Source organism: Dendrobates tinctorius, unplaced genomic scaffold (assembly GCF_039654945.1).
Source record: "Dendrobates tinctorius isolate UK_male_01 unplaced genomic scaffold, ASM3965494v1 ptg000083l, whole genome shotgun sequence".
Lineage (NCBI taxonomy): Eukaryota > Metazoa > Chordata > Amphibia > Anura > Dendrobatidae > Dendrobates > Dendrobates tinctorius.
Genome location: NW_027361751.1, coordinates 33,030,529 through 33,043,469, shown reverse-complemented (window position 1 = coordinate 33,043,469; position 12,941 = coordinate 33,030,529). Strand labels below are relative to the sequence as shown.

The window sequence follows — 12,941 nt, the reverse complement described above, 5'->3', positions numbered from 1 at the left end:
AGGTTTCTTTTTTATTTAAGTGGTGTAGTGCTGAGGTAGCACACTTACGCAGTGATGAGACAGTGACCTAGCAAAGTTTCCACACAAAAGTCTCTTTAATACGTTACTTCACAGCATTAAATGTCCAATTCACACAAGTGCATAGCAGTAATGTCCAACTCATAGCACTACATAGCACCCAGTATCCTCCAGATCGCAACCGGGTGCCTATCCTCTGAATTAGATAGTCACTAAACATGCCGATTCACCTCTGACCGGCTACCGTGGGCAACTGCAACATCATGTTAATGTCTCTTTACTCACAGCTGTCCACAGTCATGATGTCTTTCCGTTTACAGTCACTAAACACGCTAGTCCTCCTTCGGGCACAGGACAGTCTACCTCCGGTTCACCACTGGGCACAAGACCATCCACCTCCAAGACTAGTTGCTGAGGGCGACTGCACTGCTGTGGGGGCCAGGCATCTCAGCTCTCTGGCTGTTTGGCTCTGCTGGCCTGTGTTGCCTCACACAGGTGGAGCGCTACAGAGCAGAATGCTCTGTTCTCCTCCAAACACCAGACTAACACTGAACTTGACACTGGACCTGACACACCCATACACTTTACTGCAGGGATTTTAGCTCAAATCTGTGGCATTCAGCCACATGGAAAACCCAGCCTGGAATGAAATGGACTGCACGACTATCATCCTGCAGTCTGTTTCAAAACACAACAGCCAAGAGCAGGTTTTCCCAGTTCTGCCTTGGACACTGGCATGCCCAAGATTAACACTTATTTTTAGTCTGCATTGCAATCACAGCTATGCCCGTGACTGCAATGCTTCTCATGGCCTCCATACGGCTCCGTGCACATCCCGGGGAGAACACACAGGACCCCTACCTGTGACATCGGTCACTGCCTCACAATTGCAAACACAGCTATGCCTGTGACTGCAATGCACCACCATGGCCTCAATACGCCTCCGTGCGCATCCTGGGAAGAACATACAGCGACTCCTACCTGTGACACCAATCACTGCCTCCCAGTGGAAAAAATAAATTTGTAAAAAGAAAAAAAAGAATTAGTCTGTGTTATAATTTTCAGAGACCAGTAACTTTGTAATTTTTTCGTCATCGGGCTTTTTTTATCTGGTCGACTGACATTTTTATCAGTCTCATTATAGGGTTTCCTTCATTGTTGTCATCTGCTTTTATTGCATATTTTGGCTAGGATGCAGAGACTGAATAAAAAACAATTCTGCCACTTTGATTTTTGTTTGTTTTGTGGTGTTTATCATATGGGTTAAATGATTTTATATTTTGACAGATCACACTTTTACAGACGTTTCTATACCAAATGTTTTTTTTTAACTTCTTTAGTTTTCACGCTGGAAAAATGGGGCTATCCAAATTTTTTTATTTTTCCATATTGTCAATAACTTAAACCTGCACTTGATTGCTTGTCGTATGTACCTCTATACCATGGTATTACAATATGTAATTAAATTGATGGTCTCCTATAAAACCTACTCTGTAACTGGGCTACACAAGAGTACCAAGATGGCAGCTATAGGGCCTTCATCTGACTTTGGCTGCAATGGGCCCTCCATGATCGCTTTGCTGGGGGAATGATGGGTGCACCAAACAGCACAACATCAAGATCACATTCCTTAAATGCCGCTATTAGAAGGTGATAGTGTCAGGAACACAGAACTGCACTTGCTCACTGAGCCAGTGCGTGTGTCCTGAGTAAGACAAACTGTGCTTTAGGATACCTGTGGAGCGGGCAGCAGCAGTGAAGGTGCGTGCTTCAGAACAGCAGGACCTAAAGCACGTGACTGCTGGGGGCATGGCCTAAACTCCAGCGAGCTAGGAGCTGCAGGAAAACTCCTAGAATGGTAACTATGGGACAAAGTTACCAAGGGGCATAGACAGAGACATAAACAGATCAGGCTGGAGTCAAAGCACGAGATAGCACAATAGTACAAAAGGGTTAAACAGAACGGATAGTCAGGACGTAGCCAAGAAGTCAGAAACCAGAGAAACAGATAAACAGTACAGAATCAACAGGCAAACTCACAACGGGGAACAGAACAGGGTCAGAACCATATAAGCAAGCTAGAAGACAACGAACAGGCACACAGGGGTCACCACACTCGGCCAAAGGCAAAAGTATAACTGACAGGGATAGGCGTTTCCCAGGGCTATAAGAAGCTCTCCCTGAACCAAAGAGAGGCCACAATAATTAACCCCAGGCATGCAGGTCAAAAGCCTGCACTGGGCTCAAGACATTATCCCCTGACGTGCAGTTCAAAACCTGCACTGGGATCATGACAGATAGCTGGCACTAGTCTTTCTTGGATTGGGCTCAGCTCCCAGAGGAGGATTTACATGAAAAAGCGCAATAAACATGAAGTAATGCTGACAGACTTGTACAGAGGGGGAGAGGACCCTGCCCTTACAGACTTACATTCTACATGGTACTGGGGAAGGAGACCGTAGGTTAATGGATTGGAAACAGATCAGGAGGTAATTAGGCGGTAGCAGCGTAATTGCAGGTTGTGGGTTTTCCGATTGTATCTGAAGGCTTTATTACTGGAAAACAACCTTATGTGCTAAGCTTGTTAGTTCCAGCGTATGGGGGATGCACATGAGAAATCTTGAAGACAATTGTCTAAGGAACAAAGAGGAGAGCAAAGGAGATTTTGGAAATAATGCAAATGACTTGTGGGAAAGTGTCAGGACATTTGGTTGGAGAAGATTGGACAGATTATAGACAACCCTGTTATACTATCTCTTTGCCAAAATAGTGAAAAATGCCACAAAAGCATATATATGAAGAGATGGGAGTCCGATTTGGGTGCTGATATCCGTCTCGAGAATTGGAACGATGCCATCAAAAACACTTACAATTCCAACATATCAATGGGTCTTCACGAGGGTTATTTTAAACTGTTAAATAGGTGGTACTATACCCCGACAAGGTTATCACATTTTAACACAGAACTATCTTCCTTGTGCTGGAGAGGCTGTGGAGATCAAGGGAACCTCTACCACATATTTTGGGGTTGTTCAAAAATCAAAAACCTCTGGTTCCAAGTCACACAGCACATTAACCTCATTGCTAAGGACTTCAAAATTACACCCGAAAGAGCACTTCTTTCATTAGACATGGAACAATTTGATGATTCGGTAAGATACATTATTATACACATCCTCTTAGTGACAAAGACCATGTTAGCAGAATGGTGTCAGAAAGTCGAGGTTCCTAAGTTTTCGGACATACTTGATAAGATAGGCCAACATAGCGATTTAGAATGCAGATTTGCGATTAACAACAATCATATCCACAAATATACAAAAATATGGAAGACTTGGAACAACAAATTCCATATCAAATAGACCTATTAAGAGGTATTATATTTTGAGGCCTAAGCATGGCCGTTGTAGTAGCGGGATGTTGTATCTCCTTCCAAGAATGTTACCCCATAATAAGGATTGGTGATTTTCTTTTCCTTTTATGTTGTTATTCGCTATATGCTATTTAATTCCTATTTGTGGGTTCTCTAGTTTTACATTTTTTCCGTACCTGTACAAGGTTCTTTGCTTCCCATTCCTTTTCCTCCCTTCCTCCCTTTCTTCCCTTACCCTGTTTAATTACTAAAAACCAATAAAATTATTTGAAATTTAAAAAAAAAGTTAAATAATAAAATACCTTCCCTCAAAAAAAAAAAAAAATAGTGAAAAATGTAAAGGATGTAAAATCTTTGATATGCTGCCGATCTCACATCCTGAGCAGTTGCAGTTGCCAATTTTATGCTTCATGAGATTTCTAAAACTCTCATCCAGAATACTGCTAATGTAAAATGCAGCAGATTTTTCTTCTGGAAATTTTGGGTGGAAAATCTGCTGCGTTTTTGACTTGTGGGAACATACCCTAATTCTTTTTCAGGGAAAAACACTTTTACGGAAGTTCTAGTATGTGTAAAATAATGTAGTCACAAGAAAAATAAGATGAAACCATTGATTTAATATGTATAAATTGTTATTTGTAACAAAATTTGTCAATTCAGATTTCATTTGAAAAACAGAGACCCGTTTCTTCTATTTCAATTCATCACACAAAGCATTTTATCTCGTTACATTTTCCTGCCGTTTTGGATTTACAAAACTAATTCAAGTAATTCAAGACTTGTAACTATCAATGCATTTAGGGGTTAATCATGTCCTACCTTGTAGAGTCAGCCGCCGTGATTGCAATCAGCGGAGGAATCCTCAGTGCTAGAGAAGTTGGCCGCTGCGGACTCTCACAATCCGGCTTTTTTTCCCATTCTGCTTGCTCTGCCAGTCTGAATGCCAAAGGAGGTAGTTGTATATTTCTGCAGGAAAGCCGGCGAACTAAATATGGCTCCATTCCCTCAGGAATACCATCATCTTCCTCCATTTTGGAATGAAGAGCTTCATCTGACACCTAGGAAATATGACAGAGATGATAAATGAAAAGTAAAGAATGGGACATTATATTTGCTACACGGCCCTAATTCATTATATACTGCATTATGGCATCTACATGGCCCTACTCTATCTTAAATATAGTCAATAGTCCTGTTAAAAGTTTTGTATATGAACATTGTTATCAACTGGTATTGTATGGCAGTATCGAGGCACGGGTGCATGTTATTAATGTGCACAGTTCAGTTGGGCATCACGAAGCAATTGGGCCCATTAGGAACTGGAGAGGTTTGACAGACAGCGCATAGCAGACTGCAAATTTTAACAAATTAGTGAATCTGACAGTGCGACTTTGAATGTAGACACAGTTATTCGAGGCACATTCATTCTAATTACCATGTTTACTGATACATTTTATTGCCCAGCTAATTATATACATTTTTTTGGTCCCCATAGTGTACAGAGATATAAAAATACCCAAAAAGAAAATATCCCAGGAAAAGGATAATACATCAGTGTCGATATGTCAATTGTTATTTCACAAATATTAAAAGACAATGTGAAAAGACAAATACCAAAATGACAGACATAAAAAACTAAAATTTGGTGGGTGAGCTAATCAGAGAAGGAATCACAGATATGTATATGCTCCAGAAGACCCGATGCACGTTTCACCATTGCTTGACGAAGTAGTGGTGAAACGTGCTTCAGGTCTTTTGATGGGTGAGCTGATTACTTTTACATCTATATACACAAGTGCTTCTCATCAAAAAGTTAATTTATTTCAGTTCTTCACTACAAAAAGTGAAACTCATATGTTATATACACTCATTACAAACAGAGTGATCTATTTCAAGTGTTTATTTCTGTTAATGTTGATGATTATGGCTTACAGCCAATGAAAACCCAAAAGCCATTATCTCAGTAAATTATTAGAATAAATAGCAAAAAACACCTGCAAAGGCTTATTAAGATTTTAAAAATGTCCCTTAGTCTGTTACAGTAGGCTGCACAATCATGGGGAAGACTGCTGACTTGACAGATGTCCAGAAGGCAGTCACTGACACACTCCACAAGGAGGGTAAGCCACAAAAGGTCATTGCTAAAGAAGCTGGATATTCACAGAGTGCTGTATCCAAGCATATTAATGGAAAGGTGAGGGGAAGGAAAAAGTGTGGTAGAAAAAGGTGCACAAGCAACCGTGATAACCGCAGCCTTGAAAGGATTGTTACGAAAAGGCCATTCAAAAATTTGGGGAAGATTCATAAGGCGTGGACTGCTGCTGGAGTCATTGCTTCAAGAGCCACCACACACACAGACATATCCAGGACATGGGCTACAAGTGTCACATTCCTTGTGTCAAGCCACTCATGACCAATAGACAACTCCAGAAACGTTTTACCTGGGCCAAGGAGAAAAAGAACTGGACTGTTGCTCAGTGGTCCAAGATATTGTTTTCAGATGAAAGTAAATTTACATTTCATTTGGAAATCAATGTCCCAGAGTCTGGAGGAAGATGTTAGAATCTGCTCAGTTTGTGACTATCTGCCATTTTCTTGTAGTGTTCTGGCTGCTGGTCTTTTTCCCCTGGTGCTGGGTTTGCCTTTGGTCAGGTGATTGTATCACCCTTTATTAGCCTGCACCTGTCTCCCATTCCTTGCTGGACAACAGTGGTAATTCGCTAGAAGTCTGGCTTGGAGCCTTGCTTTGCTTTCTGTGTGTTTAATTAGTTTAGTTCTGGGACCTCTGGTTCTGCTAGTCTTAGTTTCAGTGTTCAGTTTGTTTCTGCAGCCTTCTTTGTGTTTTTGGTTAGGAGGTGACCCGTTTTTGTACCCAGTCCTTATATCTTTCATGGACCCCCTTCCCCCTATCTATAGGTCTTTGCTTGAGATTAGCATAGGATCGTCGGTGGGTCTATTCCCAAGGAATGGGTCGCCCACTCCATTGCAGGGCATCAGCCTAGTCGCAGAGCAGGGTCAGTTTTCCCCCTCCTACCCTAGTCCTGTGCTGCAGAACCGTAACATAAGAGTTGAGAGACCACAATCCAAGCTGCTTGAGGTCTAGTGTGAAGATTCCACAATCAGTGATGGGAGCCATGTCATCCGCTGGTGTAGGTCCTCTGTGTTTTATCAAGACCAAAGTCAGAGCAGCCGTCTACCAGGAAATTTTAGAGCACTTCATGCTTCTCTCTGCCGACAAGCTTTTTGGAGATGGAAAGTTAATTCTCTACAGGACTTGGCACCTGTCCACACTGCCAAAAGTACCAATACCTGGTCTCAAAACAACATATCACTCTGCTTGATTGGCCAGCAAACTCGCCTGACCTTAATCCCATAGAGAATTTATGGGATATGGTCAAGAGGAAGATGAGAGACACCAGACCCAACAATGCAGATGAGCTGAAGGCTGCTATCAAAGCAACCTGGGCTTCCATAACACCTCAGCAGTGCCACAGGCTGATCGCCTCCATGCCACGCCGCATTGATGCAGTAATTGATGCAAAAGAAGCTCAATCAAGTATTGAGTGCATTTACTGAACATACATTTCAGTAGGCCAACATTTCGGATTTTAAAATCATTTTTCAAGCTGGTGTTATAAAGTATTCTAATTTACTGAGATAATGGCTTTTGAGTTTTCATTGGCTGTAAGCCATAATCATCAACATTAACAGAAAGAACTACTTGAAATAGATCACTCTGTGTGTAATGACTCTAATATATGAGTTTCACTTTTTGTATTGAAGAAATGAAATAAATTACTTTTTAATGATATTCTAATTTTGTGAGAAGCATCTATAAATAAATATATATATATATATATTTATTATGATAATATGAGAAATGCTACAATCAAGATTTATAATAATTTGTTCTTATTAGCAACTAAGGGAGATTAAACTTAGCTCTTATTATAGACATATGAATTACTGCCACCATATGCTGCTTTCATATTTCCAAGAGCCTAAATTGCATATGTAATTTCCTCACCCCATGCTGGGTCAGTAACAAGCAGCTGAAGAGCAACCTTGTAAAATGTACTTGATGCCTTCCATTCCCTTTATTATGGTTAATAGTGTTTCTCGCTTATTTATTTGTATTAACTAGTATTAAAGGTGTGTGTGTAAAGGGGGATCTTGGCCAACATCTATTTACGCTTCCCCATCGTACATAAGGGTCCCTGGGTATGTGTGTTTGGTTGTGGCTGTGCAGTGTTCACCTTCAGGATTAGTTCTGGCACTATTTGTGCAGCACCGGATCCCTTTAATCTCATGGTGACAAAACCAAATGAGTTTGAAAAAATAAAGGCCTTTTTACTGACAATAAAACTTCTGTACAGAGAGTAGCAGGAATAAAGTTTTCTGTTTTCTTCTGCACTAAACAGAGGCACAATCTTGGTGGTTATGGATGGTGGCACAGTACTTACAAGAAACGTTAAGTGTCCCAATTTGCCTACTCTGAGAAACTGCCACCACAGTAGAATTCTTGCGGAGTCTTGCTCGCTTTCCTTGTCTTTGGTGCCACACGCAAACCTAGTGAGAAAAATTTCCTCAGAGGGTGTCCTTTCTTATTTTCTTGCTTACTACAGATATCTCTCAAAGCAGAAACTAACACACAGGTCTCCTCAACTATAGGCCGGCCCTACAGTTAACCCTGTCACCCCTGACTACCAGGAACTGTGGCCTCCGGGAGGATAAAAACATGTAACACAATACATTTTGCACACATTAACAATAGGGGTCTTCAGAGGGGTGTTACACCATCTTCTCCACTTTTATATGTGAATGCGCAATGTGATCAGCAAGAAATGATGTACAGTGCAGGATTTGTTCTGCTACGTGCAGCGAATATGCAACATGAAAGCACATGACTTAGGAAAGTCTGACTGGCGGCTTCACTGTAATGACCCCTCCCAAAACCCACACTTACCCCTTCTTAACTTAAATAAGACACGACTGCGTGACATTGGATGTAAAAGGCCACAGCAGCCCCGTTTATTAACACCAAACAAGCAATAACATTTTATCCATAAACGTAGAAATATTCCATAAACATAACCACCAGCAAAAGGAGGGGGGGTAAATGAAGAGTCCTTTGTACATGATTGCAACACCAGCTCCACCACGTGCCCTCAGCCGCACCACACCGGCTCGAGGACACCCAGCCAAGTGTTGCAAAACCCATTGTACATGATTGCAACACCAGCTCCACCACGTGCCCTCAGCCGCACCACACCGGCTCGAGGACACCCAGCCGAGTGTTGCCCAACCAATGTCCTGCTGGGACCCAGCCCAGCAGGGACCCACGTTAACATGCCCCGCTGTGACCGAGCACAGCAGGGTCCCACGTTAACATGTCCCGCTGTGACCCAGCACAGCTGGGACCCACCTTAACCAAGTATACCATTGCACCACCAGGGGTAACCCGCTCCTGCACTGGGTTCACCCCCCCGCTCTTTGTGCAATCCACTGACTTCAAATACCCCCCTCCTTTCCGCTGACTGCTGCGACAACGTCAAACCTCTTCTTCTCTTCACCATGTCGATCTCCAGAAGATCCTAAAATTAGGGCGGGAGGGCGGGACGATTCCGGACGTCTGCAAGGTAAGGAATGACCATCCAATCTTGGTGGTTATGGATGGTGGCACAGTACTTACAAGAAACGTTAAGTGTCCCAATTTGCCTACTCTGAGAAACTGCCACCACAGTAGAATTCTTGCTGAGTCTTGCTCGCTTTCCTTGTCTTTGGTGCCACACGCAAACCTAGTGAGAAAAATTTCCTCAGAGGGTGTCCTTTCTTATTTTCTTGCTTACTACAGATGACTCTCAAAGCAGAAACTAACACACAGGTCTCCTCAACTATAGGCCGGCCCTACAGTTAACCCTGTCACCCCTGACTACCAGGAACTGTGGCCTCCGGGAGGATAAAAACATGTAACACAGTACATTTTGCACACATTAACAATAGGGGTCTTCAGAGGGGTGTTACACCATCTTCTCCACCTTTATATGTGAATGCGCAATGTGATCAGCAAGAAATGATGTACAGTGCAGGATTTGTTCTGCTACGTGCAGCGAATATGCAACATGAAAGCACATTTCAAAGACAAATTCCAAAAACCTCAGTCCAATGCCCCATCCTGTTTTAATGATGAGTTTCTGTAGTTACGTGAATATATTAGTTCCAAACAAACAGAAACACACCAAACCACACTAAATATAAAAGCATTTAAAGGGAATATGGCACCCCTTTTTTCGAATATGAGCTGCCGACACCGCCATAAGGGGCTTTTCTACAGCATTCTATAATGCTGTAGATAAGCCCCCGATGAAACTTGAAAGATAAGAAAAAAGAGTTAGATTATACTCACCGGGGGGGGGGGGGCGGTCCGGTCCGATGGGTGTCGCGATCCGGTCCGGTGCCTTTTTCTGACTGTTGATCCAGCCAATCAACATTCCGGATCAGTAATGAAAATTGTCCCTTTTATGGCTCCTCGATATTGAAGGACATGTTTTTGTTTTCACCTATACTATATAACTGTACGCACAGTTTTCAATTAATTATTTTTGTGTTGGGTGAAGCATTATCTAAATATTTTTCTCATTTTCTGGCATAACCAGCTGCTTCACTTCAATGCACTAGTGCTACATTGCAGAATAACATCACAGTAGAGTGGGCTCATGTAAAACCAGTGACCTATTGTTCTGAAACATTTTGTTAAGAAATATAATTTTAATTATTTCAGGAGACTGACTTTTTGGATCAAATTAATTTAATTAATGGTCTTGTTGCCTAGTTAGCAATAAAACAATGTGCAGTAGACTAGAAATCACAGTTTGGGTTTGTGTCTACTCCACTACAACCATTAAAAGCAAGTTTCTATCTTTGAAAACTTTTTGTCCAAAATGTTGAGCAATAAGAAAAAACGAAATAATTTTTATAAGCTGAATTTGCGATTAAAAAAAGAACTTGTCATTAGGGTTATTTTGTCTGAATGATGGGCAGCATAGATCAGAGCCCAGCTGCACAATTTCAGGCAGGTATGATTAAGGGTTCATGCCAACGAGCGTATCAATCAGACGTTATAAATTGTTTTAATCGGACAGAACACATCTATGTTATTGAATAGGACTGTTCAGATGAATGATTTTTTTTCTCTGTCCAAGTGTGCATGAAAAAAAAATGCAGCATGCACTACTTACATCTGAGTATCGGATGAGACTCACAAATAAAAGTTTATGGATGCAAGAAAAAAAAAAATTGGATCCCACATGGACCAGAAGAGAGGCTTCTGATTTTTGTGGATGGATTTCTATTATAAACCTGGGAAACTGTATGTGTTCCTGTACATGTTTTAATGTAGTTTTATGAAAACGGATCACACACGGACATATAAAATGGACACAAGGATGGCACATGGATGAAAATCTGATGAAAAAAGTCTGACCACAAGTTCTGAATTGGATTAAGGTCTGGGCCGTGACTAGGCCACTCCAAAATATTTACATGTTTCCCCTTAAACCACTCAAATGTTGCTTTAGCTGTGTGCTTTAGGTCATTGGAAGGTGAACCTCCATCCTTGTCTCAAATCACTGACAGACTGAAACAGGTTTTGCTGAAGAATATCCCTGTATTTTGTACCATCTGTCTTATTCTTCACTCAGACTATTTTCCCCCATCCCTTCTGCCAAAAAACATCCCCACAGCATGATGCTGCCACCACCATGTTTCACTGTGGGGATGGTGTTCTTGGGGTGATGACGAGTTGAGTTTGTTTGGTGCTAGACAAAGCATTTACATTCATGGCCAAAAAATCTATTTTCGTCTCATCTGACCACAGCACCTTCCTCCATACATTTGCCGAGTCTCCCACATGTCTTTTGACAAACTCAAAATAAGCCTTACAATTTTTGTGTGTAAGTAAAGGCTATTTTCTGCTCACTCTCCCATAAATACCCCCTCTAGTGAAAGTACAACTTATTGTGGTCGTATGGACAGATTCTTCAGTCTCTGCTTGTGATCTCTCCAGCTCCTTCATGATGTCTTTTGGTCTCTGTCCTGCCTCTCTGGTTAATGCCCACCTTGTCTGGGCTGAAAGTTTTGGTGGGCAGCCCTCTTTGGCAGGTTTGTTGTGGTACTATGTTCTTTCCATTTGATGATAATAGATTTGATGGTGCTCTGGGGGATCACCAGAGACTGAGATATTTTTTTTTTTTAATTCTTTATTTTAGGTATATCATAGAAAAGATACAAACATGTCTATGGTATAATCAAAGTACATAACATCTTGTGATAATCCGATATGTAGGCAGTAGTATAGGAAAGGAGATTTGGGAACCGGGGAGGGTAAGGAGGGAAAGGTAGAAGGGTGAATGAGGTAGGAAAAAGGGGGGAGGAAAAAATATTAACCAGGTACAACAAAAAACAATGTTAGGTACACACATCAGAGCCAATAACCATGATTACAATTCGTCGGAAGGCAAAATGGGGGAGCTAGAGACACCTGTGATCTCACGTTGAGTGAGGGTCATATCCGAGCCAGGGAGATCACCCATCCAAAAGTTTTAAAGTTTATCTTGCCCATCCAAAAGCATTGAAACACAAGCTTCTCCCATTACTGGTTAATGCGGCAAAACATTTAGTAGCCATGCATTGGAGAGACGAGTCTCCTCCCACCCTAGGAAAATGGACTTCTAAGGTAAATCAAATTTCACGACTTGAAGAACTCACCAGTTGGAAAACACATACCCATGAGACTGAGATATTTTTATTACCCAACCCTTACTTGTACATCTCAACAACTTTGTCCCTGGCTTGTTTGGAGATCTCCTTGGTCTTCATGGTGTTGTTTGGGTAGCGGTGCAGCTTTCTTAAAGGGTTTGGAGCTTCTGTGGCTTTTCAGAGAAGGTAAAGTGTATATACTCACAGACCATGTCACACTTAGATTAGGCCTTTCCTCACTAAGCTTCTGACTTATGAAGGTAATTGCTTGCATCAGAATTTTTTACAGGCTTCATTGCAAAAAAGGGTGAATACATACAGTATACACATGACAATTTTTAGTTATTTGATCTCATAAATTTAATTTATGCCTATATTTTTCACACATCACCAACTTAGACTATTTAGTCCATACAAATCGGTTTATAAAAATTATTTAAAACACAGGTTGTAATAAAAAGACAAGGGGTGAATACTTTTGTAAGCCACAGTACACTTGAATTACTGCAGAAATGTTGCATTACAAGGGATAGGAGGATTCACTCTCAGTCCTGTGCTATTCATTGACTATAAATGAGGTTCCTCGGCCACTTTAGAACAATGTTTTCTCTGCACTTTAGATAATTTGGTTTGTCCGAGTGACTGACTTGTTTACCTGTCACGGCATTAATGTTGCACTAAGCTGTACCTGGGTGATGAATTGCATTCATTAGCCCGGGAAGTCGTTCTTTAGTTACATACAGGCAGGGTGTGCTTATTGCAAATTGCTTGAATAATGTCATTGAAGGAGACA

At 41.4% G+C, this 12,941-nt stretch overlaps 1 protein-coding gene across 1 annotated transcript in view; it reads right to left on the bottom strand.

The window, feature by feature from the left end:
- LOC141097194 (3',5'-cyclic-AMP phosphodiesterase 4D-like) overlaps nucleotides 1–12,941 on the bottom strand; it is an 895,493-nt gene that overhangs the window by 141,503 nt on the left and 741,049 nt on the right. Inside the window, exon 3 of the mRNA XM_073584296.1 lies at nucleotides 4,211–4,449. Coding sequence (XP_073440397.1) covers nucleotides 4,211–4,449 — 239 coding nt within the window. The remainder of the gene's footprint in view (nucleotides 1–4,210; nucleotides 4,450–12,941) is intronic.